Raw genomic sequence first — 16,396 nt, forward strand, 5'->3', positions numbered from 1 at the left:
TCTTTTTGCCGACAATCCTTAATGCGATCAAGTGGGTCTTCAATCTATAAGCCATTTGCGCTCAATTGTTGAAACCAAAACTTAAAAGTAGCATCAGCCGTCCACAAATTGGCGACAAAGCGTTTCTACAGATAATTTAAGCGATGTTAAGACATAAACAAATTTATTTATGAGTTCAAAATAAGATTCATAAAAATGCTCGGGATTAATCAGGTCTACAAACGCGTTTTGTATGCAATTAGAAGTATAAAGCGTTCAAGCATTATAAAGACATTATTCCCTCTAGTCTTGCAATCAAGCAACAATAAAAACTGTTTTTTATGTTCTAGTTTCACATAATTTTGCAGAATTATTCCAGATCTTCATCATCTGAATCATCAATCCAACCATTTGGAGTGGTATCAGCTATAGATTACGTGCCAACTTCGATTTTATTGGTCATATTATCTTTAGTGATAAATCGACCGTTCACATTAGCGGACATTTAACATTTATTTTGTGCGAATCTATTTCCCAGAAAATTCTGACGAAATGGCACAAGTGTAAAGAAATTTCTCCAAAATTATTATTTTTGTGCCATCCCGGCGGAACTTTTATGGTCTTTTCTTTTTTAGTGAAACAACTGTAACTGGTATTTCTTACCTTCATACAGAGCTACATACATTTCATATTCAAGCAAAATAGTGCACCGATAACTGGCATAACGATGTACGTGATTGGTCATACGTGATTGTACCCGACCTCTAGACAAGGAACCTAATGAAAGAACTTGCTTGGTATGGCTTCCAAGTTCGCCAGACTTAATACCATGTGATTTCTACCTCTGGGACTTCATTAAGGATCGGTTATATGCCTGCTCTATCAATTGAGATTCGATAGTTATGAAATATTAGGAATTGAAGCAGCTGTTGTAACAATTACTGAAGATATCCTAATCAACGTTTAAGAAGGACTCGGCTATAGACTTGATTTTTGCCGGGTAACAAATTGTGCTCATATGAAACATTTATAAGCTTCTAGACTAAACTGATTGCATAACCCGTTTATTTGACATATCATTATAACTATTCATTGTAATAAATATTGAAAAGCCTAAAATACCTTATATTTAATTATAAACACCCCTTTGTATGCACGAATAAGCTATATTTAAAGTCATGTTACAACTGAATAACTTATAACCGAAATAATCGCTGTGAACTTTGAAGTTCTTCAAAAAATACCAATGGATCTAAAAGTGTATAAAGTCCGATATCCTAATCAACTTTTGCGTGATGAGTGAATATTTTCGACCTCAAGTACTCGTAAATTATTGAAAATGCAAATTGTTAATATCAACCATACTTGAAGGAGTAACTATAAGTTTAAAATGATGTTTATTTTGCTCGGCGACCATTTTGAAAATCTGTTTCTATTTTCTATGGTCTTTCTTAGGCCACGAATTTTTTCACTTCTCTCTTCGACTAATAGTTTTCGAGATACGGTACTTATCTAACCACTGATTCATTCATGTTGTCAATTGAGTAATTTTTTATTTTTATAATATCGAGTTAATTACAGATTTTTAATAAACTGCTTCATGATCTTCTATTACATATTCATTACCTTTGAAAATGTGAAATTCGAATTCAGTAAAATAGCACTTTCAACCATTTATTTGTAGTTGTTTTGTTTTTCGTACATTGGTATTTTATTGCCACAACTCCACAGTAACCATTTTCATTACGAAGTTGGTAAATGCCAAAATAATGTCATCTCAAAGAGCGCCAGCACACTTAAGAAACAGATAAAGGTCTACTGTCTGTGTTTGCCTTTTGCAGAACCTTGGACACTCTGTATGTACCAAAAATATATATGAATGTATACATTATATAACTTTACAACACGTGTATGTATATTATGTACATCATAACGGAACTTTATCTTTTTATATAGATATAGTAAATTTCTGTAAATTATGACATTGTTTTACTAAATGTAAATTCCTTGTTTTATCAATTAGCGTCTTCTTATTGTTTCCCAGTCAGTCTATGGTTCACTCCAGATCAAACTCTTTTTATACTATGTTGAAATTGATTACATTCTTTGTCGATACTAAAAAAATTATTACAATTCAGTTATTTCTTAAGAATTAAGTTAACTCACTAGTGCGTTAATTTCTTTCTTGTATTGCTCTATAGGATACTATTTTTGTTATTCTAATCCGGACTGAAATATATCAATCAGCGCTGCGTCGCTGCCAGAAATTTTCTGATTCTATTTAATACGCCATCAAGTATAAAGCTCTGGAGTTCCGTAGTCCTCACACTTTGAGATTCTTCCTAGTATGGTAGTTATTAACCTCGAAGGTCATATGTACTCTTACTCTGAAATAAACTCCTAGACCATAGATAATGTTGATAGAAATCAAATTGTGTTTGTAAAATATATCCACAATTAACAAGCAGTTATTGTATATTTAGGAATTTACATAGATATATTTAGGATTTACATAGAGTTTATCAAAACAAGTCTTGAGTTATTAACTGTTAATTTAATGTAAATTAAACACAGACCGTGAAAGAATATAGATAGTTAAATCGCACATATTGCAAGTTGTATCTAATAATGTTTATACGTTTTGAACTTAACCGTTAATTGTTAAACGGGTAAAAAAACTAGTGTAGTTACAATGTTATATAGTAGGATAAATGAACCCAGTGATATTGAACATATGATTCATTTCCACCCTTTATTCCGTATTCACATTAATTACCTGAAAAGACGTACAACGTATAGCATTACAATATACAGCGTTATCCTTCCTACGTAACCATACACCACACTTATAACAAAATCTAGAGGTTGCATCCTTTGCTGAACCTAGTGTCTCAAAGCAACGCCCTGACAAGATTCGTAGATTATTTTCACTTAAGTTGTTACATTCGGTAGGTCTTCTTTGCTTATAGGTTTCCAATAGTATCTTTGTCTGTCTCAACCCTAGTAGATTATTCCAGTAACTATTTTTTAACTGCCCCCTTTCCTACTTTTTTCTCTATTTTTCCTGTATTGCATTCCACAGTGATCTTACAAAAGTTTTATGCACCTTACTTTAGCAATTCTATCTATCTTTATTCTTTTTACCTAGCTTGTCCAAACTAACTTGGATCCTATGACATTGGTTCTCTGAACTCCACTGGCTGCTTGGTTATCGGACAAGATGATAAATCCTGTTTGTGATAATTACCCAAGCTTTCAGAGTGTTTGGTTCTTAGCCCGTACACTTCTATTCCAGTTCTGTCTGCTGTTTTGGAGCCATCAGTGTAACATTTTATGACATTTCTCTTGTTTTTAATGTGGTGCTTTATTCCCATTTACTTCTATTATTTTAGTATTGAGGAGTATGTCATATAACATAGTAAAAAGGTGATGTCGAGAGTTTCAATATTGTGGACAGACGAATATGCAGAGGGGAGAAGCATTCATAACCCCTACAACACACTAAAATATTTTTAAAAAGTCTTTGACCTCCATGATTGACAAATAATTGGATAATGATCTCTCTTACCATGCAGTAGTTAATATACTTACTGCATTGCTGAACTTGAAAAAATTGTCTGCATGAATGTTGTATGATTTATACAAACAAACTCGAAAAGACATTTTCAGTCATCTTACAACGCAGTATAGACAAGACAAGACAAATGCAGTGTAAGGAGTGGAAATATCGAGGATCAGTACCGCTGACAAAATTTCAAAATACAATCTTAAGTGGGGAAGGTCGTGATAATCATATTTTCAGATCCTAAAGGCATAATTTTTTTGTATTCTACCTGCAAATGAGAACCACAATTACAGGTGCCTATTATTCCAATTTAGTTCTAAAATTACGTGTAGCGTATACTTAAAAACCACATACGTGGATTGAAAACGCATTAATTGCTAGAACATCGATAGAGAAAATGTGTTTACTTCAAAGGAGAATTTATTTCCTAATGTTCGATTTTAAATGAATCAAGGGTGAAGCATATGAATCAGCTCTCGAATATTTGTGTCAAAATGATTAAAAGGACAGAAATATCGTCAAAGAGGGTTAAGAGTTTTTAAGTTGGAGTATTCTCGCTTCATTCATTGGTTAATATGAACTTTAAATTTCACATCATTGTCCAGTTTCGTGATTATACTTTTAATTGATAGGAAAATATATTACCGAAATTTATTTCTATTATTTTCAGAAGAAAGTAAAATTTGTCTGTTGGTAGTGTTAATAATTATTATTTTCATGTTATTTCTAACTTCTCAATTTTATACTTTGGATCCAACAGCACTGTTTTCCAAGAAATAAACCCATTACTACCCTTCCTTAGTAATTTCTGTCACTTGTCTGTAAGGAAAACATACTGTAAGACCACAACTCTTTTTAAAACGACCTCTTCTACAATATGTCGTTCATTTTAGAGAATAAATCAGCTATTTTTTTCAAGACTCATTCTTCATCATGGCAACTTATCTAGCGTCAGAGTGAATGGAGAAGCCATTAAAAAAATCAATAGAGAAGAGTAAATGGTCTATAAATGCACGTCCCTAAAATTTACTAGCTAGTAAACTGACAGATAAATTAAATCTAAATTATTCATCAATTAAAATATTTACAGTATCTATAAATATCTATGCAACTCTTTCCTAGAATTCTGACATTCATGGCAAATAAAGATACTTTTATTGGAAGGACAAGATTATTGAACTCTTGGTGGGTATTATCAGTTACCTCAAAAACTTGATCTACATCTCTAAACTGGATGTCAGATCAGGGGCGTATTTTAAACATACCTATACTATTTTCGAAATTTTAATTATTATTTTAATCAAAATAACTATATTTTTTGAAAACATGTGTCCGTTGAGAAAAATATCCCTATGAACCGATACCAATAAACTAACGCAAACGTTATTATAATCGTAACCAAGTCCATTTGTATGGGCTAATCGAATATTTGATAAATTTTCAAATCCACAAAATCGACACGAACATTATTAATTACTATTTAGTGTAATTTGTTTATTTTATTATTGACTATTCCAAAGAGTGAGTTTCCTTCCAAGACAGAAAATCTTTCACATTTTCCAATAAAATAATATTTACATTAGAATATTAATGTACTTATAGCAAAATAATTGTCCGCTAGTGTCAATTTAAAAAAAAATTATCACATTTTGACAGTCATTATAAGTCTGAACAACCAAACTCAATTAACAAAGAACACGTCGGTAGTCTTCAAAAACTAAACAATTCAGGATCACACAGTTTTCAATTGGAAATAGAATTTTCAACAGAAAAAATATTTATTCATTTATATCAATCATGAAAGGTGAATTTCTCAATTCATAATTATTTCGGTCCTGCCAAGCTATTAATAATTTACATACTAATATATTTAAGATTACTGTTTAAATTTCAAAAGGACTCAAGAATTTGCATATTTTTATCCTACCTATAATAATAAAGCAGATTTCAACTTGTTTATACTGATGAACCAAAAAAAGTTCATTTTATTGTGAAGACGTAGTAAGCAGAAAAACCTGTAATTGATTGGCAAAAAGTGATTCATGGTAGGGGCTAGATCAATAACCTAAATTTAATTGTCCTTTCCTTGTATATCTGATCATATAACATCTATATATGATTGCATTTATTTTTCAGAATATAGAAATAAACACTAGTATAAAGGGAAACTATTAATTACTGAAACTGTCCAAAACACATTTGTTATTTTATAAAACAAGCAATGTAGTACATATGCCAATTTAATAAATATTGTTACGAACTCGTCCCCGACATGAAGTCGGCTCTGTCCGGTTATAATGGAATTCGAAGATTTAACAAAGTCGCGGCCCGCCCAAGTTTTTGTCATAGCAGGCGATTTGTTTACATTGTTTATTTTGAACTAATTTCTAGGAAGATCTATTTATTTATTTATTTTTTTTTTGTTTATTAATTTTCTAGAATTGTTGGGAACTTCGTTTTGTATGTATAAACGAGTGTGTAGTGCAGTTAGTTAGATAGATAGAATTCACTGGTCCTGTTTGAATGATGATCTTATATTTTAACTCCCAACTTCAAAAACGTAATCCAAGATTTTTGGTGGGATCTTTATAAGATTCTAGTAAAAACTGAAAATTGAATTTCCGTCTTTCTCCCGGTTTTTTCTGGTTGGTTTTCACATTTTCCCGGTTGAAATTTCGTGGTTTACTACACTTTTATTATGTTAGAGAATACAAGTATAAGAAAACAACCAAGTTATTATTTTAATTTAACAAATTCTTGCTCCACTGCTGCGAGCTATTTTTGAGAGTCTTCAAGATTCCACTTTCAAATTTTTAACCAAAATCTTTTTGACCGAAAATAATCTCTTTGCTGTCGGAATGCCATAAGCAATGATCACCTTTTTTAAACTACTGTTTTCGATCATTTCCATCCAAAAATCATCTACTCTATCACATCTGGAATCGTTTTTCATGTTTCTTAAGAGTGATCTAATTTGTCAGAATATCTCTAAAAGCCCTGTTTACTTCTTCCAATGTATTGGAAACTTATTGCTTCAGTTAATTGGTATGCTAAGGGTCATTTTTTCAAAAGTTGGAAACGTATACATCAAAGAGTTTCTACAATCCTTACGAAAGATCTTATCTTTGACCAGTCTATTTTATAATTAGGGGTGCTTTGAAGAATTTCGCCTGCAACGCACCATCTCATTAAGTTGTTAAGAACTCAAATTAGGTCTTCATAAAGAAATGGTCCAACTTAAAAAAATGTATCCATCTCTTTAGATTGCCCTACTCATTATATTTTCTTTCAGATATGAAGCTGTTTTTTGATGTGTTTTTAATCGAGAAAAACTTCGTTATAAGCTGCTTAATTTTTGTAGAAAAATTGGAATTCTAAGTGTGCAGTTCAGTAGCGCAGGTAGTGTATGTAGGCCATTTCAATCTACCAAATGACCTACAATGTTGGAAAAATGTATATTATATTTAAACAAAAAAATGTTTTTGTTTTTTACTTTTTAAAAATTACGCTGAAGTACGCGACAATAATTTTTGGAAAATTGTTATTGCCTTCCATTTTATTCAAATACATAAAAATGCAGAAAAATTGTTCACCTAATGTATTGCAGGATGGTTGACTATGATCTTTTCTTTTAAGTACAGAATTTGTGAAAAAAAGCCTGTTTATGGGTTTTAAATGTTTATAAACATGATTTAAACGTGTAACAGAATGTTTAAAACAAAACAACCCTGACCTACAATACCTAAGAACTAATATAAAACATAAACATGTTATTCGGTTACTTACCTTAATCCCACTTGTTAAATAAATAAAATAAATTGGTAGGTTACCTTGTGCCAAATCTAAGCTTCACTTTAAAAATGTATTTTGCAAAAAAACATAAAACCCTGAAAGCTTCAGGGGAATCCCAAAACCGGTGTTAATATTAGGCGACGTCAGAGAGCGTTAGTTATGCAGTAATGGATACGTGAGCCAGTAAGAGTGCAGTTACAAGGGACGTTTAACATATTGTTCCGATTGGATGATGCGATTTTCAACATCAGTTGGAACGTTTTTGTGCTATACCAACACCAATTTACTGTGCCTGGTTGGCTCACTCAAAATAACTGAAAATTCCTGGTTTAGTAGAAAATATACGTCGAATCCCCAGTTTTTCCCAGCACTGCGACATTTCCGTCTTTTCCCGGTTTTCAAAGCTCTTAGACACCTTGATGAAGGAACATTATGACAGCACTACGCAACATCAATCCATCTACTTTCGTTTACCCAAAAAATAATATCTCACCGATTGCCACATGTCAACAATGTAATATAAATCCCAAACATAAGGAAACACTTGGGAGTTTTTCAAAGTTACCAACCTTTACCACAAAAGATAATCCAATGTAATTTTTGTATTGTAACAGTTACATGATAATCCTTCATTATGCAATTTCATATTTTTTATTCCTGTGCCAATGACCACCCTTGTGGGGGCTCCTTAAAGTGAAATATAAAAAAATCCAAATTACAATTTGTAGGTACTGAATTCTAGTGTCCTTCCACCATTCATGTGTACAATTTTAATTACTCCTTTGTATATCTTCTCCAATGTGCACTTCATACTTTGACATGCACTTTTCACTTCTTACCATTATATTCACTGCTAATCTTCTACATCTTTCTCTAACTCCTGTTATTTCTGTTACGCATACAAAATAGGTACATTTAAATAAATTTTATCAAAAATTCAGTGTTTATCTTAAACATTAAGTTAGTGGGTTATGGCCCATCATTCAGTATTCCTCCGAATACACAAGTAATTCAATATTTAACGAGTTTTTCGAAATTACCAGTTGTAGACAAACAGGAATAGGTATCATAGAACCTAAGAAACTTGATTATTGATCCAATGCCATATACATATTTTTAATAACGATAAACTTTCAATTGGATGCTCAAAAGAAGTTTCTTCTTTCATCAAAAATATTTGAATTCCACTAACTTTATCCACTTTCAAAATTTTGTGTCCAATTAACAACTAAAAATTCACATGTTAGCACCAGCAAAATATTCACATGTTAGCACCAGCAAAATATTCACATGTATTTTTCATTTGCAAATAGTTATGTTGTAAACATAATAAAATGTATAATTTAAAAGAATCAACAAAGTTGAAAAACATGTATTTGGGTATTTTATACAAAAATAAAAAAAAATGAAAAGCTAACATTCAAACAACTATTATTTATCTAAATTGTATGATTTTTAACATATCATGAGTCTAAAACTAAAACTAGTTTACTCGAATTTTAGCGATTTTGAGATATCAACATCAGCATATTATTTAAGTATTCTTATTTTCATTGCTAAAAGTGGATAAGTCAAAAACTTATTTAGTAATATCTATTAGGAAATGTTAAAACCAGACAATTAGAAAACGAAATATTTATTTATAACTAGGTAACTTTAGATACAACAAACTCTTCATAAAAATTAAACTCAAAAAGCAGGTAACTCTAGATAGCTTCTTGTTTGTTTGAATACTTCCAGTCTCTTTGTTGTGTTGCGATTGCGAATTTAAATCAATTTGTAGCAGCATATATGCTGTGGTCTATTAAACATTAAAAATATTGATCCCAAGTTTGATACATTCTGCAATCAGAACTGAATTTAAGAGAGTGGGAAAAACTTGTTGGACAAGTGACCGGAAATCAATTGTGCTTACGGATTCAAAAAAAGGAGACATTGCAAACCTTGTTTTGTACAAACTAATTTAAATAGGCAAGTCTTCCATACTATTTCACATTCAAAGAAAACTTTGATGATGAAGAGTTTCAAGCTGTCAAATGTAATTCAAACACTATACAACATCTAACAAACAATTGCAGCTTCTATACCAGACTCTCAAAACCATCTGCAAACTAAAGTACAATGATCTGATATCCCTTTTCCATAGCAAGCCCCCAGCCACGACATTATTATAAGTTTTATGTCAGACTACCTTAATCAGCATTCAAAGAAGTTGACAAGTAAAAAAATAATGAGATTAAAACTATGATTTTAGTCTCTTTTCTTAGAAGTTTTAGAGTACCGTAAAGTTGATTTCTAAAATTTGGATTACTTTCTGTTTTCGAGAATAAATGAAAACTACGCAAAATATTATTTTTTTTTTATCCCCATCCCTCTATAAGATATTCAAAAAAACTTCAATTAAAGTTAGTTCTACAACTATATATCTGAGAAAAAGAAAGGATAATTTTTTTTATAAATTATGTTTCCACAAAAGCACTATAACCTCTATTTGCAAATTAAAAAAATCTTCTATACTGAGTTGCTTCAAAAAGGTACAAGTATATAAAGAATGCAATAACAAATATCTCGAACAATGAATTTTCAATTACCTAGTTATATTATTAAGCCCATGATATATAAACTAAATCATAGAAGACTCCTTAAGTTTTTCAGTATCCCACAATCGTGGAATAGAGTGAAGAAATGTGCACAGTAAATTATAGGACTTAGCATCAAATTTATCATTATCAAACCCTACATAACTGTCTGCAATTATACCTTTCCCTGTTGAAACACCATGGACCTAAAAGTGATATATATATTTAAGATTGCATACTACTTACATATTAGTTATGTTATGAAATTATTATGAAATAACATAACTAATATCGGTTCAAAAGAATATTTTTGTATGTGAAAATTACAATGTACCAGAAAAATTAGAGTATAAAAAATTATTCAGCTCACCTCTACATAACCATCAAGCGGTTGATCAATGGGTAATTTCATTGTAACGCGAACAATTTGATTATCTGTTGTTCTTATTTCAAACCACAAGCCATTGGGAGCCTTTTCAGTAACAAAACCAATAATTGATACATTTTTGTTAATAAAGATGGATAGTTGACCTCCGTTTATTATATTACCCAACATTCTGCTTTATTGTCATGTAACAAGACTTTTTACATACTATTTTGTCTAATGCTGTAATTTTTAATATAACCTTCAAACAAGTATTTACCGCTCTGTCAAATGTCATTTGTCTTAGTCAAGTGTTTTTAGCGAATAATATAATTTAATAGCAGATTTCAAAAAAGTTTTTTTTGTGAGATATTAGATTATTAGATATTGTTAATAATAAATGACTACTAAAGTTATTTAACTTTCCTCAGTTTCATACAATCAGATTCTCAATGTAGCAATGTTCTATAGAGACAGTATCACAACAATTTGAGTAGTATTAGAAAATCAGAATATGCAAAAATACAACTAGAATCCTATCTTATTTCGCAAAAAGCGTAGGTTTATTGACATAAATTCAAATTCATAATTAAAAAACAAACACTGCCCAGTATAGAGAGAAGGTGTAGTGTACATACATAAGTGACAGTTTATTGACGGCAAGTTATTTTACGTGGCATGGTTTATTATGAGTTTTTATTTTATATTTGTTATTGTTTACCTTGAAAATGTCTGCGGTGTGGAATTTTTTCGCAAAAAAAGGAAACAATCAACTTGTTTCTTGTAATTTATGCGGTAAAGAATATAAAACGTGTGAAAATACTACAAATTTAGCCACTCATCTAAAAAAAAGCATTATAATGCTTATATGCAAATGTTGAAGCATCCGACCCTTTCAAAAACGAAAAAATCTGGAACAAGAACTGAAGTTGCTGCATCAATAGACAAAGATGATTCTGATGACATATGTCTTATAAACCCTATAGAGTTGTTGATTTTTAAACTGTCGTAATCGCACCTTGAACATATCGATACGATATTGATATATTTTTTACATTTGCCTATCACTACGACAGTATACTATTTTCTCTCTCGTTCCAGATACCTCGTTGCGCATTCTTGAGAATGTGCAAAGCCGAGCTGGAACCTCGAAGGATAGAGAAAGCGTTATCATTGTCTTCCTTAGTAAGAACAGCTTCCACTTATAGAAACTGTCCATACAGCAGCATTATATATATGCTCACAACTATTCATAATGAATAAATCGCCTGATATGACCATTATAATTCAATTAATATTTTAATTTATTTATCAAAAAAACATAAATATCCTGGCTTAGTATTCGGTAACTATAATAGCTAATATTTATTTGGAAGAAAACACAATTCAGTTGAAAATTATATTTTTGATATGCAATTGAGCATGTTACATATAAAATATTTCACATAATAGACTACAATAACTATTAGTCATGAAAATAAGTTATGGCCATTGTGTTCTCATAAAATGCAGTTTTTCCAAAAAATCTTATTTTCCTTGAAACCAAAAAACTCCTATAAATATTTTCATAAATGTCAACAGTTACTTCTAGAATCTCAATAACTCGATAATTAGTAATGTACATCTAAATATAGGTATATCCTTACTCCAACAACTAATTTAATAAACACAAACTGTGGTCAGAAATAAGTGAATCAATATTTGAAAAATGCTCTGAAAGTTTGTTCAGCAACCAAATGAACATTAATACTTTCACTAAAATGCTATAAGATCGTGATTCAAAAGACATTTAGGAAAGAGTATAAATAGGATTGCCACCCGTATTTTATAATAAAGCATTGTACGTTATATCACTTTATTGTTCTCATAAGAGAACAAATAAATATGCAATAATACTTTATTGCATATTATTATTAAACCAACTTTATAATCTGGTATGTACATACCAGTCAAAATTTTTTGCCCATCACATAATCCATTCATTAAATTTCAAAATAATACATTTTCAACAAATTTCTCTTTCATATTTTCAAGCGAAAGTCGAAATGGCGTGTCTTACAAACCAGAAATAACAGTGGCCCTTATTTGTTTACTTTATACGAGCGCATATTTATATTTTGTCGTTGAGTGTGACAAGTTAAAACTTGCAAGTACCGGTTGGTTTGTTTATGATTTTAGTTTAGTCCCAGTTAGCTCTGAGACGCAAGAATGTGCTGTGATTTATATTTTTCGGACAGACATCTTTTTTTGAAATTACTTGAGTTACTTTCTTTATCGCAAATTCAGATTTGTATATTTAAAAATGAGTAACAGACAACCAGATTAAGTTATATATGTTCTTTGAAATATAATACGGTGCAGACTCTATAATCCGAACTCTTCAGTAGTCGAGCAAGCATTTTCAATACATTAGATACTCTCTAATCCGAATTTCATAGTACTCGATAATCCGAACCTGCACTTTTAGGCCTATTTCCTATGAAAATTATGACTAGATGTTCAGGGATTCCCCCAATTTCCCTTTTGTTTATATCTGAGACTCACATTAAACAGGTGTGCAGCATTCTCACTGCTTTTGTACGCTTTTAAGCGTGATATTTACATACTTTCCTGGGATGTTTCTAATATCATTTTAGGTGATATAACTGGGGTTTTATTTTAATATTTGCTTAAATAAAAATGCCCCCTAAAAGAAAACACAAGATATTGTCCATAAAACAGAAAAGTGAAATTATTGAAAGACTTAACAAGGGAGAAAGTGGAAAAGTATTGGCCGCTGAGTATGGGGTTGGGAGATCTACAATCTGTACATAGAACAGAAAAAGTCTGAAATCGACAGGTAGGATTAATTTTAAAACAATTTTAGTACTTTTCTTTGTACAGCTGGTTCCTAAAAATTTGCATACGATTTAAAAATGAATTTTATTCTTTTTAGCATGGTAAACACATCAACAATTTGAAATTTTATCTGCTAAAGCAAGACAGTTTTATACCGAAACATATGGAAATGATCATTTTAGAGTTAGCAGGGGCTGGATTTGTAACGTTTAAAAAAGGCATAGTCTGCGTGCTGTAAAAGTGTGCGGGGAAAAACTATTCAACGATCAAAGTGTCGTCAATCCTTTTTTGACTACATTTAAAGAGATTTAAAAATATACAACGCAGGCGAATCGGAAAATGTTTCCGGAAAAAACGCTAGTTCGTTCACAAGAGAAGATCGCAACAGGTCGATAAATAAGCAAAGAACGAGTAACATTTTTAGCTTGTTGCAATGCAGATGGGTCACAACTAAAGATGCTAGTGATGGGGAAGACAAAAAATCCACAAGCATTTAAAAACGCAGACATTTCTGTTGAATACAAATCCTCTGCTAATTCCTTCCACCAAATTGTACAGCACTCTTGCAGCCGATGGATCAAAATGCTATCAGACTAATAAAATTATTTTACCGAAAAAGCCTTTTAGCACACATTTTATTAAGTAACGAACACAGCGTTGTTAAAAACTGTTTACCTAAAAGATGCAGTATGTCTGCTATGCAATGCTTGGGAGAAGGTTTCTTCTGAAGTCTTGCAGAAGTGCTGGGACAACATTATGTCCGATAACGATAAAGACATTCAATATGATCTACTTTCTTTGGATGGAGATATAGAAGGTAAATAAAAATGTTTGTCGTTTATTATTATTTTTTTTATTCAACTATATTTTTTAGATATTGCTGGAATGCTTAATGTTTTGGCAGAACCAAATCTAACAAACGTAGAAGTACGTAATTGGGTTGAAAATGATGAAGATCTGTTACCGCTGGAAGAAGCAGATGGAGATGAACCTGAAGTTAACGAGCATGACGGCTCGGAATTAGATAATCAAAACAAAACTGTTAAAAACGCTGTAGCAGCTAAAAGTTTAAACCTGTGTTTAAAATGGGCCGAAGAAAATGATATTCCATTAAATGATATACTTGTACTTCAAAGATTAAAATGAATAATCAAAGATCTGTAAAGTAAGCGAAAATTACAAATTACTTTAGAAATTAATACTTACCATATTCTTACTTTTTATACATATATTTTTTAGTGTTACTTATTCGTAATTACTGTTTTTTTGCGTTTCATAATAAAGATTTTGAAAAAAAAACAACTGCTTGGGTAATCCGAACCACCTTGGTTTTTATTAGTTGGGATTATAGAGTCTATACAGTATCAAAGAATGAATTACTTTTTACTTGTAAATTATAGAGACGATGTACGATTGTTCATTAGCGACAAAAATATGTTTTCAAACATAATAAATACAAATAAATTGTAATTTATCTTGATACCATGTACTTTTTTTACCTGTAACAACCAATATACCTTAATTGCAGAAAAAGGTGGCAACCCTAAGTATAAACTACAATGTGACAATATTACAACCTATGATATTGGAAATTAAATGTCATTGGATGAAACAATTTACGATTCATTCTTTTCTTGCCATACTTCTTGTTAATTTTATTTAAATAACTTTTTTTTACACAAAAATTTCAGAGTGAAGTAAATGAATAGTGAAAATGGAAAAAATATGGGAAATTATCACTTACAAAAAGTGTCATAGAAAAAGTAAAGTTCAAAGATAGACTTTTCCAGATTGTAGTTTTTAAGTTTATAAATACAACCACATATCCAATAGACTACATAAAACTGCAAATATTCTTTTCAATAATAGACAACGGGAGTCCTGACGTCACCCACCGCCAGGGATCACTTTCCAAACAAAGTAATATAATAATACTATCTGACACACAACATATTACCACCTTATGCAAGAGGAAACTATTTAAACACTTCCAAATAACTTCACACACACTACCTCACAAACATATTTGAAGTATATTGTTGGAAGTATAAGTTTTATAGCTTTTATAAATTCGTTTTGACGTATTTCTGTATATTTTTCAATTTTATCCTATTTTTTTATTAACATATTTTTCACAATGGATAAGAATATTTGTAGATAAAGAAACTACATCTAACGCAATAAATACATATTCATTAAGAATTTTTATACTTTAAATTTTTTCTTTGTAATTCCAGGTGTTTTTGATATACTATTTGTTTGATATAAAATTTTTAAAAAATATATTTCAAATTAGACAATAGGGTAAGAGGAGTTTGAATACTTGAAACAATCGGTCGAAGGTTTGTCAGGTTTTTACAGTTTTAGCGACATATATAGGATAAGCCATTGTATATATATGTATATATATATGTATATATATATATATATATATATATATATATATATATATATATATATATATATATACCAATCTTGTAACTAACCTGTATCAGGTCAAATCTATGGACAACAAATGGTTTTGTGATGATATAAGGAGCTAACAAATACATAAGTTATGTTTACTTTCACAATTTTTCAAAAGGTATTGAACAGGTCAAATTAATTGCGAATTTTTTTGTTTTTAAATGACTTTTATTTGGTGATTACTTGTTTTATTTATTTGATAACGTTTGTTCCAATATAGGAAAATATAATTGATGAAGTACGTCCACAACACAGGCCAGTGAGTAAAAATTAGCTGGTGGTGAAAATTTACATGGATCATTTTTTTCTACCGGCTGTAAACTGTCCAACTTTTCAGACATAAAAAACAACATATCTCTAGAGGTACAATGAAATGTGTGAGAAAATGACACATTTCTCTCTAATTTCTGCGTTCGGGAGAAATAGGTAATTTGTCTCACTTGTACATTGTTCCCAACCAACATAACGATATCAATACTAACATAGTTGTAGACTATAATTGCCGGTGTGGAGTCATTGATTTCATGAAATTTTTCGAATACATAGTATCCTTACTTGGTCCAGTTCAGTTCAGTATTAAAAAAATAATGTATTGTTTATAATTGTATTCTTATATTGAACAGTTGGCAATTAGATTTGTCTTTTACATTGAAACTTGTTTTTCTATAATAATCCAGTCATTCACTGTATAACTAATGTACTAGCATTAGTTATAGTAAAAAATTCAGTTATCCGATAATTTAGTAACTTATACTATAACTATAAGAACCACTTTCTAATATAATCAATCAAGACATATACAAATTCCTATTG

General features: G+C 30.5%; 2 protein-coding genes across 2 annotated transcripts; one reads left to right on the forward strand and one right to left on the reverse strand.

Moving 5' to 3' along the window:
* Nucleotides 1-8,956: 8,956 nt before the first annotated feature.
* LOC130895817 (uncharacterized) lies at nucleotides 8,957-10,553 on the reverse strand. Its single transcript, XM_057803371.1, has 2 exons — nucleotides 10,286-10,553; nucleotides 8,957-10,121 (listed from the first exon to the last, which is right to left on the reverse strand). Exons 1-2 carry the CDS (start codon nucleotides 10,469-10,471, stop codon nucleotides 9,960-9,962), a joined length of 348 nt encoding a protein of 115 aa, XP_057659354.1. The 5' UTR covers nucleotides 10,472-10,553; the 3' UTR covers nucleotides 8,957-9,959.
* Nucleotides 10,554-10,888: 335 nt separating this feature from the next.
* Nucleotides 10,889-14,595, forward strand: LOC130896006 (uncharacterized). Its single transcript, XM_057803736.1, has 3 exons — nucleotides 10,889-13,118; nucleotides 13,215-13,934; nucleotides 13,992-14,595. Exons 2-3 carry the CDS (start codon nucleotides 13,874-13,876, stop codon nucleotides 14,261-14,263), a joined length of 333 nt encoding a protein of 110 aa, XP_057659719.1. The 5' UTR covers nucleotides 10,889-13,118; nucleotides 13,215-13,873; the 3' UTR covers nucleotides 14,264-14,595.
* Nucleotides 14,596-16,396: the final 1,801 nt, after the last annotated feature.

The sequence above is a fragment of the Diorhabda carinulata genome, chromosome 1 (assembly GCF_026250575.1).
Source record: "Diorhabda carinulata isolate Delta chromosome 1, icDioCari1.1, whole genome shotgun sequence".
In the NCBI taxonomy this organism is placed as follows: Eukaryota; Metazoa; Arthropoda; class Insecta; order Coleoptera; family Chrysomelidae; genus Diorhabda; species Diorhabda carinulata.